Below are 23,168 nucleotides of genomic sequence, written 5' to 3'. Positions count from 1 at the left end.
TGGAGTCTCATTCTGTTGACCAGGCTAGAATGCTCTGGTGTCAGCCTAGCTCACGGCAGTCTCAGACTCCTGCTTCAGCCTCCCTCGTAGCTGGGACGAAAGGCATCCAGCAGAAAGCCTGGCTAATTTTTCTGTTTTTAATAGAGTTGGGGGTTTCTCTCTTGCTCAGGCAGGTTTGGAATTCTTGAGCTCAAGCAATCCACCCTCCTCAGCTTCCCAGAGTGCTAGGATTACAGGCGTGAGCAGCCACCGCCAGCCTCCATTAGATACATAGAACATATTAATGACCTAGGTTTCTCTTTAACAATGCTTATTGATTTAAGCTTCAGCCATCATAGCGCTCGTCTGTATTGCACTGACAGAGAGGCAGGCTAGGTCCTAGCTGCAGCCCCTCTTCCTTTGACACTCTCCTGAGAGTTCGGTCTGATGACTGCAATTGTTTTTCCATTAGTTCACTTGGTTGGGTCCCTTGGTTTAGTCCTAGAGACTGGTTGGTCTTGGTGGGAACTACCTTCTCCAGGGCATAGCTGGTCTTGGTATTGGAATCCTTGCTTTATTTGTTCAGTGGAATGACCTTTGGAGGGAACAACACACCACTCTTCGTGGGCCTCTCATATGCTCAGCAGTCAGACTATCCTGCCTGTGATCTGTGGTCATTTCCTGGGGTTTGAGTTCTTTTCTAAGCATAGTGAAGAGGCAAGAAAACAGAAGTCTTGGCTGCAGCTTTTCCCTTTTTCTCTTTTTTTTATCAGTTCCCTGTGCTTAGAGGAGAACCATATCTTATTTCTTCCTTTTGGGGAGATGGAGGAGAACTGGGCTTACTCTATTATTGGATTGCAACAGCATGATAGTTTACTGTAGCCTCAAACTTCTGAGTTCTCCTTTTGAGTAGCTGGGTCTACAGATGCACACCACTCCTGTCTATTCTTAAAAATTTTTCATAGAGATGGGGTCTCACTACATTGCCCAGGCAATTCTCCAATGCCTGGCTTCAAGCAGTCAGCCTCCCAGAGTGCTGAGATTATAGGGTGAGCCATCATGCCCAGCCTGTTTCTTTCCATTGAACAGATGTAATTAAAGCTACTAATGGCAAGGTCAGAGCTGTTTTAGTAATTTGCTTTAGTTCTTGCCCTTGGTGGTGAATCCATAGTACATCATGAAGGGGTGAGTGCTAGGGGGACAGAGGGCAGGCAAAAGGCAAGCAGTGTGAACTCACATTCCTTTTTAAAAACAATAAGTTGGTGAATTACCTAAAGCAGAATGTCAGGCTAATTCTAAAGTCTCATAGGTGAAGGAAGCAGGCAGTTTGGAATGTTTGGAATGTATCCTATGACTGAGATCTCCACCTTCATTACTACCATTCACACACACATTTGGGGAAGTACAACATCTATTTTCACGTTTTTCTTTTCTTTTTTTTTTTATTATTAAATCATAGCTGTGTACATTAATGCGATCATGGGGCACCATACGCTGGTTTTATAGACCGTTTGACACATTTTCATCACACTGGTTAACATAGCCTTCTTGGCATTTTCTTAGTTATTGTGTTAAGACATTTACATTCCACATTTACTAAGTTTCACATATACCCTTGTAAGATGCACCACAAGTGTAATCCCACCAATCACCCTCCCTCCATCCCCCTCTCTCCTCTCCCTCCCTCCCTTCCCTTTGCCCCTTCCCCCTATTCTTAGGTTGTAACTAGGTTACAGCTTTCATGTGAAGGCCATAAATTAATTTCATACTAGGGCTGAGTACTTTGGATACTTTTTCTTCCATTCTTGAGATACTTTACTAAGAAGACTATGTTCCAGCTCCATCCATGTAAACATGAAAGAGGTAAAGTCTCCATCTTTCTTTAAGGCTGCATAATATTCCATGGTGTACATATACCACAATTTATTAATCCATTTGTGGATCGATGAGCACTTGGGCTTTTTCCATGACTTAGCAATTATAAATTGGGCTGCAATAAACATTCTGGTACAAATATCTTTGTTGTGATGTAATTTTTGGTCTTCTGGGTATATGCCCAGTAGAGGAATTATAGGATTGAATGGCAGATCTATTTTTAGATCTCTAAGTGTTCTCCAAACATCTTTCCAGCAGTGTAGAAGTGCTTCCTTTTCTCCACATCCACGCCAACATCTCTGGTCTTGGGATTTTGTATTCTCACGTTTTTCTTAACGTCTTGAGGCAGCTTAGGGTTCTCATTGAATCCACTGCAACTCACTGGAGTGAATCTCGAGATTTAGACTCTTGCCCCACAGATATTTATCTAAGTTCTTTCTGAAAAGATGTTCAGATTCAAAACAGAAGTTTGAGGTGTCCTATATTTATCATTGCAATTTTTCAAATAATATTGAAGTTGTGTTCAGCTGGACGTTCCCCTGTCCTGCTAGTTGAGCTTCTAGAAGACCATTCACCTACACAAGCATGCTGTATTACAGAAGGCCATTCACCTACACAAGCATGCTGTACTACAGAAGACCATTCACCTACACAAGCATGCTGTACTACAGAAGACCATTCACCTACACAAGCATGCTGTACTACAGAAGACCATTCACCTACACAAGCACGCTTTACTACAGAAGACCATTCACCTACACAAGCACGCTGTACTACAGAAGACCATTCACCTACACAAGCACGCTGTACTACAGAAGACCATTCACCTACACAAGCACGCTGTACTACAGAAGACCATTCACCTACACAAGCACGCTGTACTACAGAACACCGTTCACCTACACAAGCACGCTGTACTACAGAAGACCGTTCACCTACACAAGCACGCTGTACTACAGAAGACCGTTCACCTACACAAGCATGCTGTATTACAGGAGACCGTTCACCTACACAAGCATGCTGTATTACAGCTGACCGTTCACCTACACAAGCACGCTGTATTATACAAGACCATTCACGTACACAAGCACACTGTATTATACAAGACCATTCACCTACCCAAGCACGCTGTATTACAGAAGACCATTCACCTACACAAGCACGCTGTATTATACAAGACCATTCACCTACACAAGCATGCTGTATTACAGAAGACCATTCACCTACACAAGCACGCTGTATTACAGAAGACCATTCACCTACACAAGCATGCTGTACTACAGAAGACCATTCACCTATACAAGCATGCTGTACTACAGAAGACCATTCACCTACACAAGCATGCTGTATTACAGAAGACCATTCACCTACACAAGCATGCTGTACTACAGAAGACCATTCACCTATACAAGCATGCTGTACTACAGAAGACCATTCACCTACACAAGCATGCTGTATTACAGAAGGCCATTCACCTACACAAGCAGGTTGTATTACAGAAGACCATTCACCTACACAAGCAGGCTATATCATGGAAGACCATTTACGTACACAAGCATGCTGTGTTGAAATGATGCCAAGTTTTTCAGCACAGACCCTTAGGGCTGATGTGGGACTGACACTGTGTTCTGTTTACATGGTAGCAGTGGAAACTGTTCTGATGTCCTTTTCAATTCTGTAGGAGCTGACAACAGTGAAGTCCTTCCTGAGTCCATCCCATCAGCTCCGGGAACACTGCCTCATTTCATAGAGGAGCCAGATGATGCTTACATCATCAAGAGTAACCCTATTGCACTCCGGTGCAAAGCAAGGCCAGCCATGCAGATTTTCTTCAAATGCAATGGCGAGTGGGTCCATCAAAATGAGCACGTCTCTGAGGAGAGTCTGGACGAGAGCTCAGGTGAGTGTGGGGCTATGAGAAGAAGCCATGGTAGCTCTTCAGATTCATGTTCTGTGTCTAGTAAAGACTATAGAAACCACCCCCAGCCCCACCACCCCCACTGCCATATTTGAATTAGGTCATGTTTATAACACTCCAGACATAAAAGACACAATCTTATCTTTAAATGACTCCACAGCTACCTTGGCAGCCTATTCCATTATGATATTAAGACTTTTTTTTTTTTGGTGGTTCTTTATAACTTTAAAAATCTAACTCTGTATTAGAGTTAATATTCTCACCAGAAATAAAATCAGGCAGTCGCTGTTTTAATTTGCTGAGTTCTATATATTTTTGAAGACAAACATGAAATCTTACAAACCCTTTTTTAAAGCAGTATAATTCCAGCATCTTTAATCTTTCCTCCCAGGTGTTCTTTTGTTCTTCATTCCTTTACTGTTGGTGGTTTCTAAGTTCTCTGTGAGTTTTTCTGACTACCATATAGTAGCAGATCCCAAATTAGATTACTATATTCTAGCGGGATCTCCAGTATAAACAAATTTGAGGACAATCTTTACTTTATTAGTTTGGCTAATTTGCCTGATGATGAAAACTGTGATCGTACTAGCTAATGTTTCTGAAACATTCATTATATACAAGCCTGATTTCAGCATCTCACAGGCATTGTCGGGGTCTGTACCGCAGCTTCCTCCAGGGTAGATAATGCTATTATTACCTTCATACAGACAAGGAAACTGAAACTCAAAGAGATTCGGTAAACTAAGTGCTTGTGTTGGATTTCTAAGCAAAATAATTTGACTCTGAACCTTCAAAATGCATAATTTTTTAATATTATAGCACATAAGAGAAATAGTATATGCTTCTGAATTTTGGTTACTCAGACTCAATCCAGTCTGCTCATGCTCCAGACCAGTGATTATCAACCCATGTGCCAGGGCACATTGATGAGCCATGAGAGGATCTCAGGTGTGCCGTGAAAATTTTCAAAGTTCATTAATTAAATTATTTTCAAAAGATATGCAAAGCACAGTAAGTATATTCTTTTTTTAACTTGTTTTTTGACCGACATAATTTAAGTGTGCCGTGAGATAAAAAAGATGGAAAAATACTGGTTTAGATCATTGATTTACTATTCCTGAGATGGTTGGATCTCTAGATGTTGGATTTTGCAGAAGTCATAAAATCTCAATATAATTAGGAAGTTTCAAGTCAGTTTAATTTACTAACTATATACCAGTGTTTTTCAATATCCTTGGTAGGCATTTTAGAGTATTCAAGAGAGATAAGTTATAGTCCATAGGTGAGCTTTACACCTACCTATAGGTATGAGATAAATACACCCCTAGTAGTGTGGTACAAATGGAATTATCCTAATAGGATAAAGAGAGGTATATGATGTTATGGAGAATTTCAGAAGAAAAAAATCACAGCTAAGTAGGACCATCAGAGAAGGTCTGGTAGAATTGACAGTATTTGAAAGGGACATTGATGAACACAGAAATAGCATCACTGGTGTTACATTACGTGGAGGAAAGAGGAATTTCAGTGACGAGAAGCCCACAAACATTAGTAAATGAAGAAACTTACTATACATAGTACATTCTGCAAGAAGTTTGATTTGGTTGAAATGTGAAATTGGGAGCAGGACACAGAGATATATACACCAGTAGTTTCAGCTACTCAGAAGGCTGAGGCAGGAGGATCACCTGAGCCAAGGAGTTCGAGACCAACCTGGGCAAAGTAGTGAGATTTTTGTCCTTTAAAAAAGCAAAAGAAATGTAAAGTTAATATAAGAGGATGGTAGACAGTAGCTAGAAAACTTAGTTTAATCAATGGCATGAAAGGCCTTAATGCCAGAGTGTGGCGTTTTTCACTTAGTTTCTTGGTTCTTGGGGTGATGGTTGTGACTGATTGTATCGATGTGTGGGAGTACAGGATGAATCGGGCTGCGGCGTTGGTAAGGAGAAACACACATGAGAGTGAGGAGACTTGGATAGATCAGGTGAGAGGACGTAAGCTCTGCTCCTAGAGTGTGTGGGGGGCCAGAAATAAGAACTAGAATATAAATAATTCCTTGACAGGTAAACAAATTGACTTGATCATTTGAATGTCAGGTACTCATGAGGTGAATGAAGAGATCAGTGATCTTTTGGTAAAGAATGAAGCTGTGGAGATGGAGGATTTGAAAAGAGAGAAGAGGTTGTATGACAAAGGAAACGGATCCAGAGACATATCTCTTCTAGGGTCAAGAAGGGAGGAATGTCAGTGTCCCATAAAAATAACCAGAGTATTCTGTTTCCAAAGCTAAAGGAGAAAATTTTTCAAAAAGAACTTTATGTAATACTTGGTTTGCTTAAGAGTCAGTAAAGAAAAGGGCAAAGAACTAAACAGTCTACTTAACGCATATATGACAGCACTAATTAGCGTACAGTTCTGAGCCAATGCAGGATTGCAGTGTAAATATAAAACTTCAGTGCAGAGCAACACTTTAAAGCCCTGTCACAGTTTCCTATTCATTCCAGACTGGAACTAGTAAGAAAAAGAAAATAAAAAGTATCTGTGTCAGAGATGTTCTTTAGACCAGACCATGCTTAGAATCTTGGAACCTAAGTGCGAGGACTGGAAAAGAACTTAGCATCTAACAGCCATGTTTTTATACATTAAAAATCTTAAGGTCCAAGAGATACCACTAGTTTACAGCATAGCTATTTCCATAACCCAGATCTCCTGATTTCTACTTCAGGTCAATTTCTTTAAATGCTACAAGCCATTTAGCCTATGGTTTCTACATTTTCCTTCCAGACCAAAGCATGGACAAGTTCTCTTGCTGATATAAGAATGGATTACAGGCCACAGCTCACCATGTCCCATCGTGAATCTGTTTAGTGTTTCACTGGCTCATGTGTATAATCCTAAACATATCCCATTAGAATTGCTTTATTCCTGACCATTTCTGACACCTCTACAAAGGCCAATCTGTATTTATTCCATGCTTCTGGCATTGTTAGACCAAAGTTTGTAACAAAGAAAAAGACTTTTCCAGGATGCAGGTACAATTTCCTTTTTGAAAGGAGGATTTGGCATAATCAAGGGGATAAAAGAGAACAAATTGAATCTTGGTGTCATAGAAGTTTCTGGCTTTGTGCCCCAAAGATTTGGACCTAGGGTAGACAGGCAGATGGACCTATCATTGGGAGAGATTGAGTCAGAGACTCTAGCAGACTCAACTTGGCATGAAAAACTCAGAGGAAGACTCTAGAATTTAAGAGAGGGCAATGAAGGGAACAATATGTACATAGCAGTACCCTACAAAACAATGGGAGAATGTGAAAGCTTGTGCATCTTACAGTCAATTAATCCAACTAAAAAAGGTTCGAATACCAGTGGTTCAGTGAAGCCGTATGTCACATCCTCAGATGTCTCTCCTGGATTGTGCCTAGTAATGAGCTCAAAACAGCAGAATCCCATTGGGCAAAATGTCCTAAATGAAAGATACAAAGAACAGCGAAAGAAGAGTGGAAAACGACCAGCCGTTTTTGGTAGCACTGCTAGAAAATCCTATATCCATTCTCATTTAAAGTCCTCTTGATGAGTATTGCAAACCAGCGGAACAGTGCACCCTCTCGTAATTTCACAACATTCTGTTCTGTTATTGTTTCTCCTTTTTAATTCCCCCAGCGTTTCTAGGCAGCTCCAAATCACAGGGATAGAATCGCTGATTACATTCTCTAGATGTAGAAATCTCCTCCCCGCTACTCGTTTTTTGTTTTTGTTTTTGTTTTTTTTTTTAATTAAAAAAGGCTCCCCAAAGTCACGTTTCAGAGGAACTGGGCAGAACACAAAATTCATAAATGACAAAATCTGAAGAAATTATATGCCACTTTCTATTAAAGCTGTTGAGAAAGAATTTAAATTTTAACAGTTACCTTTTGAAAAGAATTTAATAAGCACAACCTTTTCTTCTAAATCATTTTGAGTGAATCAATAGGAAAGCAAGGTCTCTCCCTAAACAGATTTATTCTGTGTAGTTAATGAAAATCTCTGTCTACCACCCTGTACAAATGTTTCCTAAACTCTGTATTAATAGTGGGATATTGGAAACAAGAGCAAGGGGAGTGGAGATATGTAGCCCAAACCAAATACGTAAGTACAATGAAGGTTGGAAACAAAATGGCCTCAGGCATTGAAAAATAGACGCCTGACCTCCCTTGGGTGTTCCCAGGCAGAGCTGGAGAAGAGGGCTTGGCTGCCTTTACAGACTTTTAATGGCTTTTGACTGGATCTGTAAAATAATTCCTGCCAATCCAGTAGAAGTTAATGGAACCTAGAAGCCCAGGACAGCAGGACCACATTTGACCAGGGAGAGAGAGCTGTTCATGTTATTTGGAGTCCTGTTGGAAGTAACTCCCTTATGTCTTTGGAAAATGTGTTCTCCGTTTCTGAAATTCTAGAGGATTTTGATAGTCTGTGCATTTACTGGTTTGCTTTCTTCACAGAACTAATGGGAAACCTATAGGACCTTGGAGTGCTTGGAGTGGGCACAGAATCTTTTGTGTTCCTAAATTGGAAGCAATAAGTCCTTTCAGTTGTTAAAGGCTGCAAACTGCCTTTGGTCTTTCTGGTAATTTAGCCCCGTCATCTAACAGTTCAAATAAGAAGAAAAAGGATTGTATGTTTTCATGCAATTTAGCTTGGAAAACCCAGAGCTAGAGTTCTTTCCTGCAGAAAGTACCATTTATTTGACGTGAGTTACTGGGCTTGCACAGACAAGGCTATACCTCTTAGTAATGTGCACTTTCAGCTCTCTGCACAAGCCAAGGGATCCTCTTTCATTTGTTGTGCCTCATTTCATTTGGAAATATGGGAACTCTTCTTCCTTGTGGTGTTCCTCTGTTAACATCTGGAGCAAGAATCATGCTCCTGTGAAAAGGGGTGGAAATGTTCGGTAACATGGAAATTAAGAGCTTTGGTATAATTGGGAGACGCACACCTCTTCATACACAACAGCCGACAACCACCCCAACACATGTAGGCAATTAAGACGATGTTGCCTGTGGGAAGCTGAAGTCATCAATAAGCTAAACCACTTCTTTATAGTTCAATAAAAACCGGAGTTCCCCTTAACTCTGCTCTGTGGCTCTTGCCTGATTCTACCTCAGAGACATTGAACTCTAATGAGGGTGCTAATGCATATTCCATTTGTTATGGGAAAAATCTCAACTCTGGTAAACTACTATTTTTTCTTCTTAAAGAATATCATTGAGGGTTTCCTTTTAAAACAACTGGAGTCACTCTCTGGGGATAAAAGGTTAACGGATTATGTTGAGAAAAAGAGGACAAGACATAATAATCTGTTACATTTTAGAAGTTTATAACTCAGAACTTTGCTGTGCTGGTGATAGGGATTTGAATATAGGATTTTCCAGAAAACCATGACTTTGAAGTTGCCCTCAGCGATTCACAGAGGGCCAGAGTAGGTTTGAAAAGCATGTACTGTAGACCACATAACACAGAAACAGTCTCTCGGGTGTCCCACTTTTAGTCTGTGGGGACACATTCTCCTTGGATGTCATCTTGTTGATTGCTGTGGTTCTCAGAGAAAAGACTGGAAATTTAAAAAGGTTTTAGGAAAATATTATGAATTCTCTCCATAGCCTATGGCAGAGTTTGAAGGCCTTGTCTCTTATTTCTAATTTAACCTTTCCTGCAAGAAGAAAAATAGAGACCATTTACCCTAATTCTGCCCTCACCCGTGGTAGCAGCTACTCACTTTATGTGATTTAATAATAGTTCCTAATATTGACCAGAGAGTTGTTCCAAACACATTATTTCTTAACTACTGTCTTTCAATTTTTCAGTCTTTTCTGTTCATGGAACATTAAGAGGTATGACTATTTTTTTGAAGTGAGAATGAAAAGATCTAAAAAAAAAAAAAAACCCAAATACATACACACAGGTATGGGATGATAATGTAGTAGTTAAGAGCATGGGTTCTAATGTTAGATGGCACCATGTTTGAAATCTGGCTCTTCATTTACAAACTCTTTGGGGTACACGTGTTATTTAGCTTCCTTTCACCTCAGTTTCCCCTTGTATGAGATGGTAATAGTAATGATATCTGCCTTCATTGTGGGGAGAATTATGGCACCTAATATACACGACACCCTTATCCGTGGGACTCACAGATAACAAGCATTCTATCACAGTTAGCTCTTGGCCAGGCCAGATGGCTCACACCTATAATCCTAGCACTCTGAGAGGCTGAGATAGGAGGATTCCTGAGGTCACCCATTTGAGATTAGCCTGAGCAAAAGTGAGACCATGTCTCTACAAATAAAAAAAAAAAAAGAAAAGAAAAATTAGGTAGGCAAGGTAGAGTACTACAGTCTCAGCTACTTGGGAGGCTGAGGCAGGAGGATCACTTGAGCCCAGGAATTTGAGGCTGGAGTGAGCTATGATAATGCCATTGCACTCTAGCCTGGGTAACAGAGCAAGATTCTGTCTGAAAAAATATAAATAAAAAGATAGCCTCTGATGTTAAATATAAAATTGGTATTTTATTATTTTTTTGAATTAGGTGTGTAGCTAGTAATTATGATTGAAAAAATAAATACATGATGATGTGCTTTTACAGTTCCACAGAGACACAGGGTTAATATTATTTACAAGGGTAAATATTTGTCCTCCAGAGAATAACATGGCATTATTTGCACGTGCCTCATTCCTTCAGGTTCCAACCTGTCTTTGTGTTACTCTCAGAGCCCTTGGTAGGAGTGCAGTGGGTGAAACAAGTGGGGTGCTATTTTCCCTGACCTCAGGTCATAAGTGACGAGCAGGAGGTGATTTCAGTGGCTACAGGGATGAAAGGTCATCGCTGAGAGCCACAGAGTTGGGAATCGTGGCTTTGTTTCCCTCAGTGTTGTGAATGTGGCGTGGGGGTGGGTCAGTGATGGGAGACCAGCTCTAAGGGAGTCTGCCATGTCCACTTGGGCCTCTCGTATGTTTCCCGTCTTGCTAATATCAGACAACATTATCAGATTAATTTGTTTTCCTCTGCCACACACCTCTGAGTTGATTAATTCTAATCTCTGGTATGGAAGAAACTGGAGAGCTTGGGTGTGTTCTTTATTTCCATACTTAAGACTGAACTTGGGGTACTTCTGAGGAATACGTGGAGTGCTTATTATCCTGGGAAAACTAAGGAGCATTCATTAGGCAGAGTGTACAGGCACATTCAAAGCATGACTTTTTTGTCAAAATACTTTTTTATCTTGTTGCTAGGATGAGGTGGTAAAAGATATTTAGCCCTAATTAATCATCTGCCAGTAAAATGAAATATCATTCTGCCTTTTAATGATCTATATTCAACTTACTGCTTTTGGTAGCATATGGGCCCAAGGACATCTAAACTCCCCCGAGATGTGGAGGCTCAGCTCCGTGACATTTCTTCCCTATATCTCAGTTTTTGAAACTTGAAATATTTGTCAGAGTCATGTGTTCTTATCAGAATCCTAGAGCTTTGTTCTAGAAACTAAGCTGTATGTTGGATGAGGTCAGTGCTTTGGTCTTAGGGAGAATGGTACCCACCTCCAGAGCTTTCCCTGATCCCGTGAAGAGGTCAGAAGCCCCTCTTAGGTGAACTTGTAGCAGCAATCTGTGTTTCTGGCTTCTTAGCAATTGTCACGCAGCCTTTTTGGAACAGATTTGAAATGCCTCAGGAGGAAGCTCTTTGAGGGCAGAGATTTTGATCATTTGCTGATCATAATAGCCTCAGCAGGTCCATATGAGACATTCAGTAATTATTTTTTCAAATAAATATGTATTATAAATGTTATGACATCTTTGATCTATCTCACATAGTATAGCACCTGGGGCACAGTAGTAATATTGATACCAAAGTAGAAATAATAGTAACATAGCATTAGATGAAAGAAGATTCTGTATGTGATGGCATTTAATAAATATAATATGCAAATATTAATTAATATTAAGGTGATATTCAGAACATGAACTACTCCCCATTGTTTAAGCATGTTTTCTAGGCTGTAGTCTTGAACCAGTTAAGAGGCAAGTGGAAAGCATTCTCTTATATGAGTGGTGGACTCAGCCCATCCTTTCCATTGAATGGGCTGTTTTATGTCTGCTCAGGAGATAGTAAGAAGGGTCCAGGTGTGAGAAGGGCTGAACTACTTAGACACATGATGGTCTGTCAGAGAAAGATCTTGAAGGCAAGAGACTGTTGCTTTTCATAAGAAGTTCATTGTTTTCTCTCCCAGAGAACTGAGCAGGGCCCTGTGCTACTCAAGAAGTTATGCTGGATTTGTGCTTTAGAGCTTTTATGATGAAAAGCCAGATAACCATTCCCTGGATCATTCTCCCAGACAACCATGAATCATTACAATGTAGAAAATGGGGTACAGAGTAGGAGTGAGGTACAGCGTTGGGGGAAGAGGAGCCAGGGAAAACAGATGCAGAGATGAGAAAACAACCCACCAGGAAACCCAGCTGGCTCGTCGTGTCCTGCTCCTGTGTGGTTGGGGTGAGAGAAACATCTTAGAGGAGAAGAGGGCCTCTCCTTTCTGTGCTGAATCCAGTGTTTCCAGTCAGTAAGTCAGAGCGTCCACGTGACTGAAGGGCGTGAGGCGGAGAGAGGGCAGGGGAGCATTTGAGAGCTGTGTCCAGCTCTTCCCCAGGTCACTGGGAGTAATTGGGAACTGGTTGGTAGCACTAACCAGGACAGGAAGGATGTTGCCAGCAGGCTTTGGGTCAATGTGGTCATGAGCAGGTGGTAACAGGCTCAGGGCCACCTGTCAGTAGTACCAGCTTGAGGTGGCCTGGTGCTGAATGTTAAAGGCTAGTCCAGAAGTCTTTATTTTTTCCAGAACGTGTTAGGATCTTAGACTGAGATGACAGCCCTTTTATTCAAAGGTGACCAGAAATAAAATATGTTAATTCTCTTTCCATCTTTTCCTTCCTGTTCTCCTTCATACATTTCCCTTCCTTAAATGGTGAATCATACACCTTCAATTAGTTTAAAATTTCTCTAACTTTTAGTCTCCCAATAGGATTAGACCTGCTAAGAGTAACTAGTGTTTCCTATCTGAAAAGTAAACGGATTATAGCAATAACTGCTGTCAGCATTTTTCTCATTTAAACAAATAAAGCTGACAAATGATGAAGCTCTGTGCTGCTCCCTGATGTTTAGACATAAGAGCAATTACTCATCTGCTGCCAGCATTAGTCTATCCACAGCTAAACCAGCCCACAGCGTAGAAGGCTGATTAGCATATCCATACCACAGTCATATTTTTATATTCTATAAGACTCTACTCCATAACAAAGGCTGATGGTTGTAATTTTCTCAATAACTTAAAGGGGTGGACTTTTCTGTGTTTATTAGAGTTAGGCAAGTTATCGGGTGCAATGCTGCTCATTTTTGTGAGATGCCATTTTTTTTTTTTTTATTTGTTGGGGTATTTGCCTCCCTGTAGCATTTTCTATGAGTAAGTTAGCTGCGGTCTATGGAAATGTAGAAGATGCGGCTGGACAGCTGTCTGTGCATGTGCCGCTGTTGGGTGGCCTTCAGTGGAGGGGAGATGGGAGCTGGGTTTCCTTAAGAAGAGCTACTTACCTTGGCTGTTCTTGCATGGGTGTGTCCTCTGTGTATACAAGTGTATCGTGTACAAAACTATGTATACTATTACATGTATATATATGTACCAGGTCTGACAAGTTCACAGTCTCATCCTAGGAAAAGGGCTACATGCCTTATTGCTGAATGTCACTATGGTCACCCTTGAAGTACCCCCCTTGGGAAGCTGTGCACCAACACCAGCACCTAGTCCACCATTCAAAGCAATTTTGGAACCCTTTCTGGGATGACCATCAGAGCTGCTGTCATAGGGCTCACCAAAACACACCACAACAATAATGAATGCCACTCAGCAAGACACCGGCGTACATCGACACAGACATAGCTGTGAGACACTGATGTACCAAGGCTAGGAAACGTCACTGAGTTTGCATGTGCTGCCAATGTAAGTGCTTGCAGACAAGTCCTCAAACTTAATTGTGAGACCTTAGGAGACAATGACTCTGGTCATTTCAGGCACTGGCATCGGTGTATACGTTTCCAAGGGGAGTGCTTCGAAGGTGACCTTGGTGATAATTCAACACATTCAAGAATGAGTTTGTGAACGTGGTAGACCTCGTGTGTCCATAGATATCGATATTCTGCACATATAAATGTGTGTATACGTACGCAGATACATGTGTGTACATACATATCACTAGAGAAGTGAATATTTGAGTAATTTTTAATAAAATATTCATTGCATTCATTAGTTATTTCATATACAGAAGGGAAAAGTCTAGTAGATACAAAGTATTGATGATTTTCCAAAGATTCTTCTGCTTTGATAAAACTAAAGGCCTCATGTTAGAGAAAGAAGCCATAATCCGGAGTACTAATGTACTTTTTGTGGGACAGTAACGTCACTTGTGACCTTTTACAGAAGCCTGACGCCCTAATGTGGCTGGTAGGGAGGATAACACCATGCTTGGGACGGTCGGCCTGTACTCAATTGCTTCACTGATGGAGAGACTCTGTTGGTAACTGAGCTTCCTAATCTTTTTTTTTTATTATTATTATTAAGTCATAAACACAAAGATCAGATATATATTAATGCATTTATGGGGTACAATGTGCTGATTTTATGTACAATTTGGAATGCTTACATCGAACTAGTTAATATATCCTTCACCTCATTTACTTAATTATTGTGTTAAGACATTTATACTCTATACTTGGTGCTTCCTAATCTTAACATCATGACTTTGGGTTTTCCTCCCACCTGGAGTTAGTCTGAAGGAGGGATTGCAGAACTTGCTCACGAGAAGCAAGTGAGATCAGTTATGATCTTATGGGGTGGGGGCCATGGCCAACAGTTGATGCTTTACCAAGCACAGCATGTGGCTTGGTCTCTGTAATCATGATTCCTAGTTGGTGTCTCACTGACCCTACAGGGATTGCCCTCCTGGCCCAGGGCTGGCTAATTCTTAGATGTCCCAAACAGCTGGCTTGCTTTTCATATGCAAAACAACCAATTAATCAGAGCCCACAGCCCTAATCCACCTCCTCTGTGAAGCTCTCACACTGCACACCACTAGAGACAGCCTCTGTGCCCACTTTGCTGATTGTTTTCTTTGCTGTGCAGAAGCTTTGTAGCTTGTGTAATTCCCTTTGTCCATTCTTGCCTGTGCTTTTGAGATCTTAAAAAAAAAAAAAGTTTGTTTAGACCAGTGTCCTAGAATTTCCCCAATGTTTCTTCTAGTGGTTTTATAGTTTTAGGTCTTCAATTCATTCTGATTTTGTTGTGCCCAGTCGAAATCCCCACAAAAACCACCGAGGAGCCGAATCCTATGCAAAAGCAAAAGAGCTGTTTTATTGCAAGTTCAAGTTTGGACTCCCAGGGTCACCGTTACAACAGATCTAAGCCAAGAGCCCCGAGCTCTGGAGCAGGGGGTTTTTATGGTCCCGCGCAGCAGGTGGGCGTGCACAGCTTGAAACAAAGGGGGTGCTTCTGGATTGGTTAGGTGGGGGGAAGGGTCCCTAATTGGTGGGCAGTTGTCTCATGATGCCTGGGCTTGCCTGGAAGGTGAAACTAAATGGTGGGGGTTGGGGGCGCAAAACTTAACTCCTAAGATGGCGCTGGTCTGGTTCTTTCATTCCCCCCTCTACTTGTAAATTAAAGGCCCAATCATGGGCCTTGCTCCTACACCTGTGTGTCCATCATTTCTTGTTCTGCTAAGGGCCGGTACTGGCCTTTAAGAACCATTAATTGTACAGCCCCTACACGTTCTCTCACAAATGTAATGAGCCTGTTGATAATACAAGGGCCTATAGTTAGAAGTAACTAATATTATTAGAGGGCCTGCAACTGCTGATATCAGAGTTGTTAACCAGGGGGACCAATTGAACAGGGACTCATACCAGCTCTGACCATTTTCTCTTTCTATTTTACGTTGGCGCAGGCTTTCTCAGACAAGTGCCATAGATTCTTTCACGACCCCCGCATGATCAGCGTAGAAACAACACTCCTCCCCTAGGGTGGCACATAGCCCCCGTTGCCGGAGGAACAGTAAGTCCAGTCCCCTCTGGTTTTGTAAGACTACTTCGGATAGAGAAGTCAAAGAGTCTTGAAGAAGAGTAATAGATTTCTCTAATTGCTGAATATTTAGATCAATTGCATCCCGGAGGGCACCATAATTCTTGTTCTGGAAGACTAGGGCCGACATCCAGTCCCACCCCCGGCTACCCCTAGCCCTAATAAAGTGGCAGTAGTGAGAGCGGTGATTATCTCCTGTTTCTTTCGTGGGGCTGGGCTCAAGGTACCTAAATATTTCTGAAGTATTTCACTTTCTTTATGATAGATTACTGTTGGTATAAGCTGTACCAGGACACAATAATCATCATTCTGATTTAGAATCCCCTCGTGTATACACAGAGCCAAACCTGTTGAACAAGCCCACCAGGTATCGCGCGGGGGTATCAGATACCCGGCTCCATCCCATGGGCTAGTAGCATTACATAAATGCTGGTGGGAAATGGGTACCTTTCCAACACACAAGCCCTTTCCCACTACTGTCTGAACAGTAAGTCTAGGGTGGTTTTGATGCCATCTGCAGGCTGTGGTGTCTCCAGTAGTGTATTGCCCGTGGATGGCAACAGCTTCATAATAAGGAGGTTTTACACTGAGACAGAGCCAACAGGCTGCAGTTAGGTCTGGCCGAGTTAAGTTTAACACTTGATACGTACTGGTAAGCAGGTCCCATGTTGGGTCCAGGTATGTAAATTGACCACCGTTTTCATTAGCATTGGATGGCGATGGGGACGTCATAGGGGCACGAGTGATCAACCTGGAAAATACTTGAACGTTAGCTGGGTAAGGGAGGATACTATTAGGCCCAACTCGGGCGGGTTTATCAGGAACTGGTCTGTATTCCACTTTTATCTTAATGAACCCTCCCTTGTCATGTACAGCACCGTTAAAGCCTGCCATTCAAGTGTGGCTGTATAAATGGAGTCCCCAAATTTTTCCTACTTCCCAGGTGGTGTAACTATTTTTCCCAAGGCTAGTGAATTGAATGCTCACTGGGTCACATAATCTTAATTCCCCGAGGAGCCCCGTATGCCGGCAGTTGTCTCTGCCGACCGTATATGACCAAGGACCAGGACTTCTCTTTACTGTAATTAAGTCCGGGGTATTCGGTGGTGTCCACCAGATCTGACCCGTGGATACACAGCTCCAATGTTGACAGAAAAAATAGTTCTTTCCCCCACACTTGTCTGTTTTATGACCTGGGCACACATAATATAAGCTGTGTTGAGGGCTCCAGGTACTGGGCATGAGTCCCACTACTTGATCTAGGTCTATATATAAATCTGGGTACCAAGTGTTTTTAGGATGGATACCCCATGTAGCATTCAACAGTGTTTAGTCAGCAGTTCAGACAAAGGTGCCCCCGAACCACCCCTGCATGGGTCCCCCATAGACATACCAGGTGACATTATATGGCTGATGGGGATTAGGGTAAGGAAAGGCATTCAAAGGGGTACATACAATCAATATTAACAGCGAGTAGGTGGGAAGCGCTTTAGTTTGAGTTTCAAAGGTTTGCCTTCGGCCTGCTGGATTCTCCATTGAGGAATGCAGTCTTCTTGGATGGCGAACGGGTCTGCAAGTTTCACGTGGGTGTGGTGTACCCAGGAGACGATGCCGTCTACTTTGAGAGCGGTGGGTGTTGCCAGGATCACGACATATGGGCCCTTCCACCGGGGTTTCAAAGTCTCTCGGCGATGCCTTTTTACGCAGACCCAATCGCCAGGTCAGAACTTGTGGGGCTCAGGTACGGGACCAGCCTCGTAAGTAGCCTGCAGGCGGCGCCAACACTCTTTCTGTACCTGCTGGTAACACCGAAGGGAGAGGAGGAAATTTTCATCATCTGCCTCAGTTATTAAATCTATACGAATGTTAGGAATGATGGGGGGTGATCTTCCATATGGTATCTCATAAGGAGTAAGCCCTAGCTAATAGGGAGAATTTCTCAACCGATATAAAGCAAAGGGAAGGAGATCCACCCAGTCTCCACCAGACTCAGGAGTTAATTTGGTTAACGTCTCTTTTAGAGTTCTTTTCATTCTTTCTACCTATCCCCAGTGCAATTTCCAGGTAGTTCCCAGAGCCGTAGCCACCCCCTGCATTATCTGTGATACCAAGGCAGGGCCATTGTCTGAGCCTAGCAGGGCTGGTAGTCCATACCTGGGGAAGATGTCTTCTAGCAGTTTCTTCGCCACCACCTGGGCGGTTTCATGCTTTGTTGGAAATGCCTCAGTCCACCCAGAAAAGGTATCAATGAAGACCAAAAGATATTTATATCCATACCAACCTGGTTTGACGTCTGTGAAGTCCACTTCCCAATATGCACCAGGCTTGTCTCCTCGTTCTTGGGTTCCCGGAGCAGCAGGGCCCGCTCTGCCATTCATGAGCTGGCAGACTTTACAGGCCCTGATGATTTGGTCTATCTTGGTGTCTAGGCGCTCTATTTTAATTTTTGCATGGCGGACTAGATCTTTTAACTTTCTGTTGCCCATGTGAGTGGCCTGATGCATGCGTTGGAGCACTTCCATTCCTAACTGTGCCAGGAAAATAGTCTTGCCATCTGCAGTGCGCCACCAGCCATTATATTTGTATGGGCAATGGGCCTGAGGAATAGTGTGGAGCCAAGCCAGGTCCTGAGGGGAATATTTGGGTTTTTCAGGTAACACTGGTGTCCCTGGATCTGGCAAATGGAGAATTAGCTCCTGGGCCATTGTAAGAGCCACTTCCTTGGCTACTTCACCGGCTCGGCGATTCCCTCTGGCCACTGGGGAATTTCCTTTCTGGTGGCCCAGACAGTGAATGATGGCCAACTTTTTCGGCAACCAGATAGCTGTCAAGAAGTCTATTATTTCTTGCTTATTCTTTACTGTTTTTCCCTCTGCTGTCAGTAATCCCCTCTCGGTATATGGCTCCATGGATATGGGCCGTGGCAAATGCATAACGGCTGTCTGTATAGATGTGACCTTCTTCCCTTCTCCCAGTACTAAGGCCTTAGTAAGGGCTATAAGTTCTGCTCATTGGGCAGAAGTTCTGCTTGTAAAAGGTTCAACCCACAACGTTTCAGTCTCTGAAACCACCGCCCCTGCATACCTGTGTCCGTCTTTCACAAAGCTGCTGCCGTCCGTGTACCAGGTTTCCTCAGCGTCCGGCAGCGGCTGATAGGTCAAATCTTGTGGAGGCTGTGGACTCGCACCAGTATATCTTGGCAGTGATGCAGCGGTACCTCTGCATCCGGGTTGGGCAGAAGAGTGGCAGGATTCAAAGCTGTACTGGGCAAGAACTGAATCCTCGGTGGATTCAGAAGAAGATCTTGGTAATGAGTCAGCTGTGCATTACTCATCCACCGATCTGGGGGCTGCTTCAAAACTCCCTCAATGGTGTGAGGGGTTGTTATTAACAGTTCCTGCCCCAAGGTGAGTTTATCGGCATCTTTCACTAGGAGAGCAGTAGCCACTATAATACGTAGACAAGGGGGCCACCCTGAGGCAGCTGGATCGAGTCTTTTAGACAAGTAAGCTACTGGGCAGGTCCAGGGTCCCAGAGTCTGGGTTAGTACCCCCTTTGCCACCCCTTTATGTTCATCCACATATAGATGGAAAGGTTTGGTGATATCAGGGAGACTTAGCACAGGGGAGGTTAGCAAGGCAGTCTTAAGATTGTTAAATGCCTGATCGCTTTCCTCTGTCCATTGGAAGGGCTGTCCTTCCTTAGTGGCCTCATAGAGGGGCTTAGCCATTTCTGCAAACCCCGGCACCCACAGTCTACAAAATCCAACCGTCCCCAGAAATTCCCGTACTTGCCTGGGAGTAGTGGGAACAGGAATTCCAAGCACAGTGTGCTTGCTGGCTTCACTTAGCCATCTCTGGCCATCTTTAAGCACATACCCTAAATAAGTCACATTTTGCTGACAAATTTGGCCTTTTTTCACTGATGCGTGATATCCCATGTTTCCCAGAATAGTAAGCAGATCTCTTGTTCTTTGCAGGCAATTGTGCTCTGTGGCGGCTGCTAATAATATATCATCTACGTACTTAAGAAGGATCAAGCCAGGGTGAGATTTATAAAATTCACCTAAATCTGCATGTAGAGCCTCATCAAAGATGGTCGTAGAGTTTTTAAAGCCTTGGGGCAGGCGGATCCAGGTCAGTTGTCCACTGATGCCCTCCTCTGGATCGCTCCACTCAAAAGCAAATATAGCCTGGCTTTGTGGGGCTAGAGACAGAATGAAAAAGGCATCTTTTAGATTTAGTACTGTGTACCACTTTTGAGTCGGTGACAGAGCACTGAGAAGTGTATATGTGGGGTGGATGTCCATTACCCGCTTATTCACTTCTCGTAAATCTTGTACTGGATGATAGTCATTTGTAAGGGATTTCTTAACAGGCAACAGGGGGGTATTCCAAGCAGACTGGCAGGGGATCAAAATGCCCGCCTGAAGGAGGAATTCTTATGTGTGGGATTATGCCCCTCTTTGCCTTTACGGCCATTGGGTATTGCTTCACTTTTATGGGTTCTGCTCCCGGCTTAAGTTCTGCTGAGACCGGAGGCCGATAAAGGGCTAACCCTATCCCTCCTGTTTCCGCCCATGTCAACGGATAAGCGTGGAGCCAGTCGCTCATGTCAGCTGGGGCTCCATGGGGTGTTTGGTGGAGCGCATACTCATCTTCTACCTGAACAGTCAGAACTTGTATTTGTCGCCCTTGCCCATCTGTTACCTGGGGGCCATTCTGCCTAAAAGATATCTGAGCCCCGATTTTGGTTAATAGGTCTCTTCCAAGTAAGGGGTATGGGCAGTCTGGAATAACCATAAATGCATGGGATACCCGGCCCGTGCCTAAGTCTATAGTTCTTCGGGTAGTCCATGAATATTGCTTTATACCAGTTGCCCCTTGGACCCAAGATTTCTTTGTATCTAGTTTTCCTTGGTCCTTAAAAGCACTGAATGCTGGGTGCCAGTGTCCACAAGGAAATCAATCGGTGTCCCCTCCACTTTGAGGGTTACCCTGGGTTCAGGGAAGGGTGCTGAACCCTGACCCCTCTAACCACTTAATTCCCCCATCTCCAAGATGCAGGCTTCACCATGGGGGACAGGCTTACCGGCTCTCCGTTTAGGACACTCTCTGGCCCAGTGTCCTATCTCCTTACAGTAGGCGCACTGGTTTCTCTGTAAGCGTCTGCGTCCCCCCTCCCAGCGTTTCTCCTCACCTTCAGTGGTCAATCTCTTCAGTGGAGCCTGCTGATCTTTAGGTTCGGCAGCTGTGGCAGCCAGCAGGCTTTTAGCCAAATCATGAGTTTGTTTGGCCTGAACGCGAGTCTGCTTTTCTTCTGGTGTCTCTCTGTTACTGTAAACCTTCTCAGCCACTGCAAGCAAATCCTGTAAAGTTTTCTCAGGCAATCTATCTACTTTCTGAAGTTTCTTTCGGATATCAGGAGCAGATTGATTAACAAAGGCCATGATTACTTCAGCCTTGCAGTAATCTTCCTCAGGATTCATGGGAGTATAAGTACGGAATGCTTCCATGATCCTCTCTAAGAAGGCAGTGGGAGATTCATTCTTTTCCTGCAGCATATTCCCTACCTTAGCCAAATTAGTCGGCTTATGGGCCATTTTCTGGAGACCCCTCATTAGAGTCTGGCGGTAGACTCAGAGACTCGTCTGATCATTCCCTGAAAGTCCCAATCAGGGCAGGTAAGGGGGAAAACAGCATTAATCTCAGCAGGGTTAGTGGTCACAGCCCCATTTGCACCCACGACCGACTTCCGAGCCTCCGACAGAATTCTCTCCCTCTCTTCTGTAATGAAGAGCACCTGTAAAAGCTGCTCACAATCATCCCAGGTAGGCTGGTGAGTAAAGAGAACAGAATCTAAAAGATTAACTAACACACTAGGCTGTTCAGAAAAGGTAGGGTTTTGCATTTTCCAGTTATACAGCTCACTTGTGGCAAAGGGCCAGTAATAAAAATCTTGTGCCCCATGTGCATCTGGAGGGCTTACAGCCCTCAGAGGAAGGACAGTCGAGTCAGCATTCGCCTCTCGCTGGGCCCGCTGCCTCGTGTATGGTGGGCTCCCAGCGCCAGGTCTAGCTGCAGGCTCAGCTTCTGCAGCTGGATCCCCCACTGCCTCCTCTCCAGGAGGTGGAGAAGCAACTTGTGGAGGGGCGAGAGGATGATACGGAGGAGGACAAAAGAAATCCTGGTCCGTACTGTCCTGTAACACAGGGTAAAGCGGTGCAGAGGGTTTGGATTTGGGTTTCTCAGTGAGGGGCTTCTCGCGTATGGCAAGAACTGCCGTTCTGTTGCAGTGATTATCTGCTGGAGGCAAAAGAGCCTTGAGCCAAGGAGGGGGATCTTTCACCAAATCCATCCAAGTGGTAATGTACGGAACCTGGTTGGGATGACCGGTCCGTAAGCAGTAGACAATGTCCTTAACCTGAAAAATGATGGGTTCCCTCGGGAGGCCAGCCAACGTTGAAAGTTGGCCACTCCATGCTGCAAAAAGTGATGAGTTTAGTTCTTTTCACCATGAGTCCTAGGTCCTGCACCCTGGACTTGAAGTCTGAGAAATGGTCAAGGAAAAGGGAAAGGGGGGTTGTTTGAGTCTGTCCCATGTTACTGTCTAAATCAGAGTCGCCCCGTCAAGGCCAGCCACAACCACACAAAGACACCAATGAAACACACGGCACACAAAAAGACAAACCAGACAGACGGTCAGTGGAAACAAAACCAAAAGTAATCTGACGGTCTCTGACCGTACTGTGGGAGCGACCCGCGAAATTGCCTGGGCACAAAAACCACTTCTTCCACACCACACCCTGGGGTATCCTCGTCCCAGTCTGGTGGGATTACCTGTACAATATACACTAAGTTTCGTACTTCCTAAGAGGCCGGGACATCTCTGCGGCTCTCCTGGCCGGCAGCCTCCAGTGCATGCACCTTGACTTTACACCGACCACACCATGCACAGACCTTCAATACAAAAAAATTAGCACAATAGACAAGACAAACACTTACCACGTATCGTCGGCTCTTCGGGTCGGATGTCCTCAGGGGGTCCTGGGGGATCTTCCCGGCCAATGCACACAATGTTGTGCCCAGTCAAAATCCCCACAAAAACCACCGAGGAGCTGAATCCTATGCAAAAGCAAAAGAGCCATTTTGTTGCAAGTTCGAGCTTGGACTCCCCGGGTCTCCGTTACAATGGATCCAACCGAGAGTCCCCAGCTCTGGAGCAGGGGGTTTTTATGGTCCCAATGC

The 23,168-nt window shown here is 43.7% G+C and overlaps 1 protein-coding gene across 7 annotated transcripts in view; it reads left to right on the top strand.

Moving 5' to 3' along the window:
* The window catches only part of UNC5D (unc-5 netrin receptor D), a 647,952-nt gene that overhangs the window by 371,646 nt on the left and 253,138 nt on the right, over nucleotides 1-23,168 (top strand). For all 7 annotated transcript variants that reach the window (XR_008377393.1, XM_053578669.1, XM_053578673.1 and 4 more), the window contains exon 2: nucleotides 3,536-3,754. Coding sequence is in view for 6 of the 7 variants with exons in the window: in XM_053578669.1 (XP_053434644.1) it covers nucleotides 3,536-3,754 (219 nt within the window). In the remaining variant the exon portion in view is untranslated. The remainder of the gene's footprint in view (nucleotides 1-3,535; nucleotides 3,755-23,168) is intronic.

The sequence above is a fragment of the Nycticebus coucang genome, chromosome 24 (genome assembly GCF_027406575.1).
Source record: "Nycticebus coucang isolate mNycCou1 chromosome 24, mNycCou1.pri, whole genome shotgun sequence".
NCBI classification, from domain to species: domain Eukaryota; kingdom Metazoa; phylum Chordata; class Mammalia; order Primates; family Lorisidae; genus Nycticebus; species Nycticebus coucang.
This window is presented reverse-complemented; position numbering and strand designations above follow the sequence as displayed.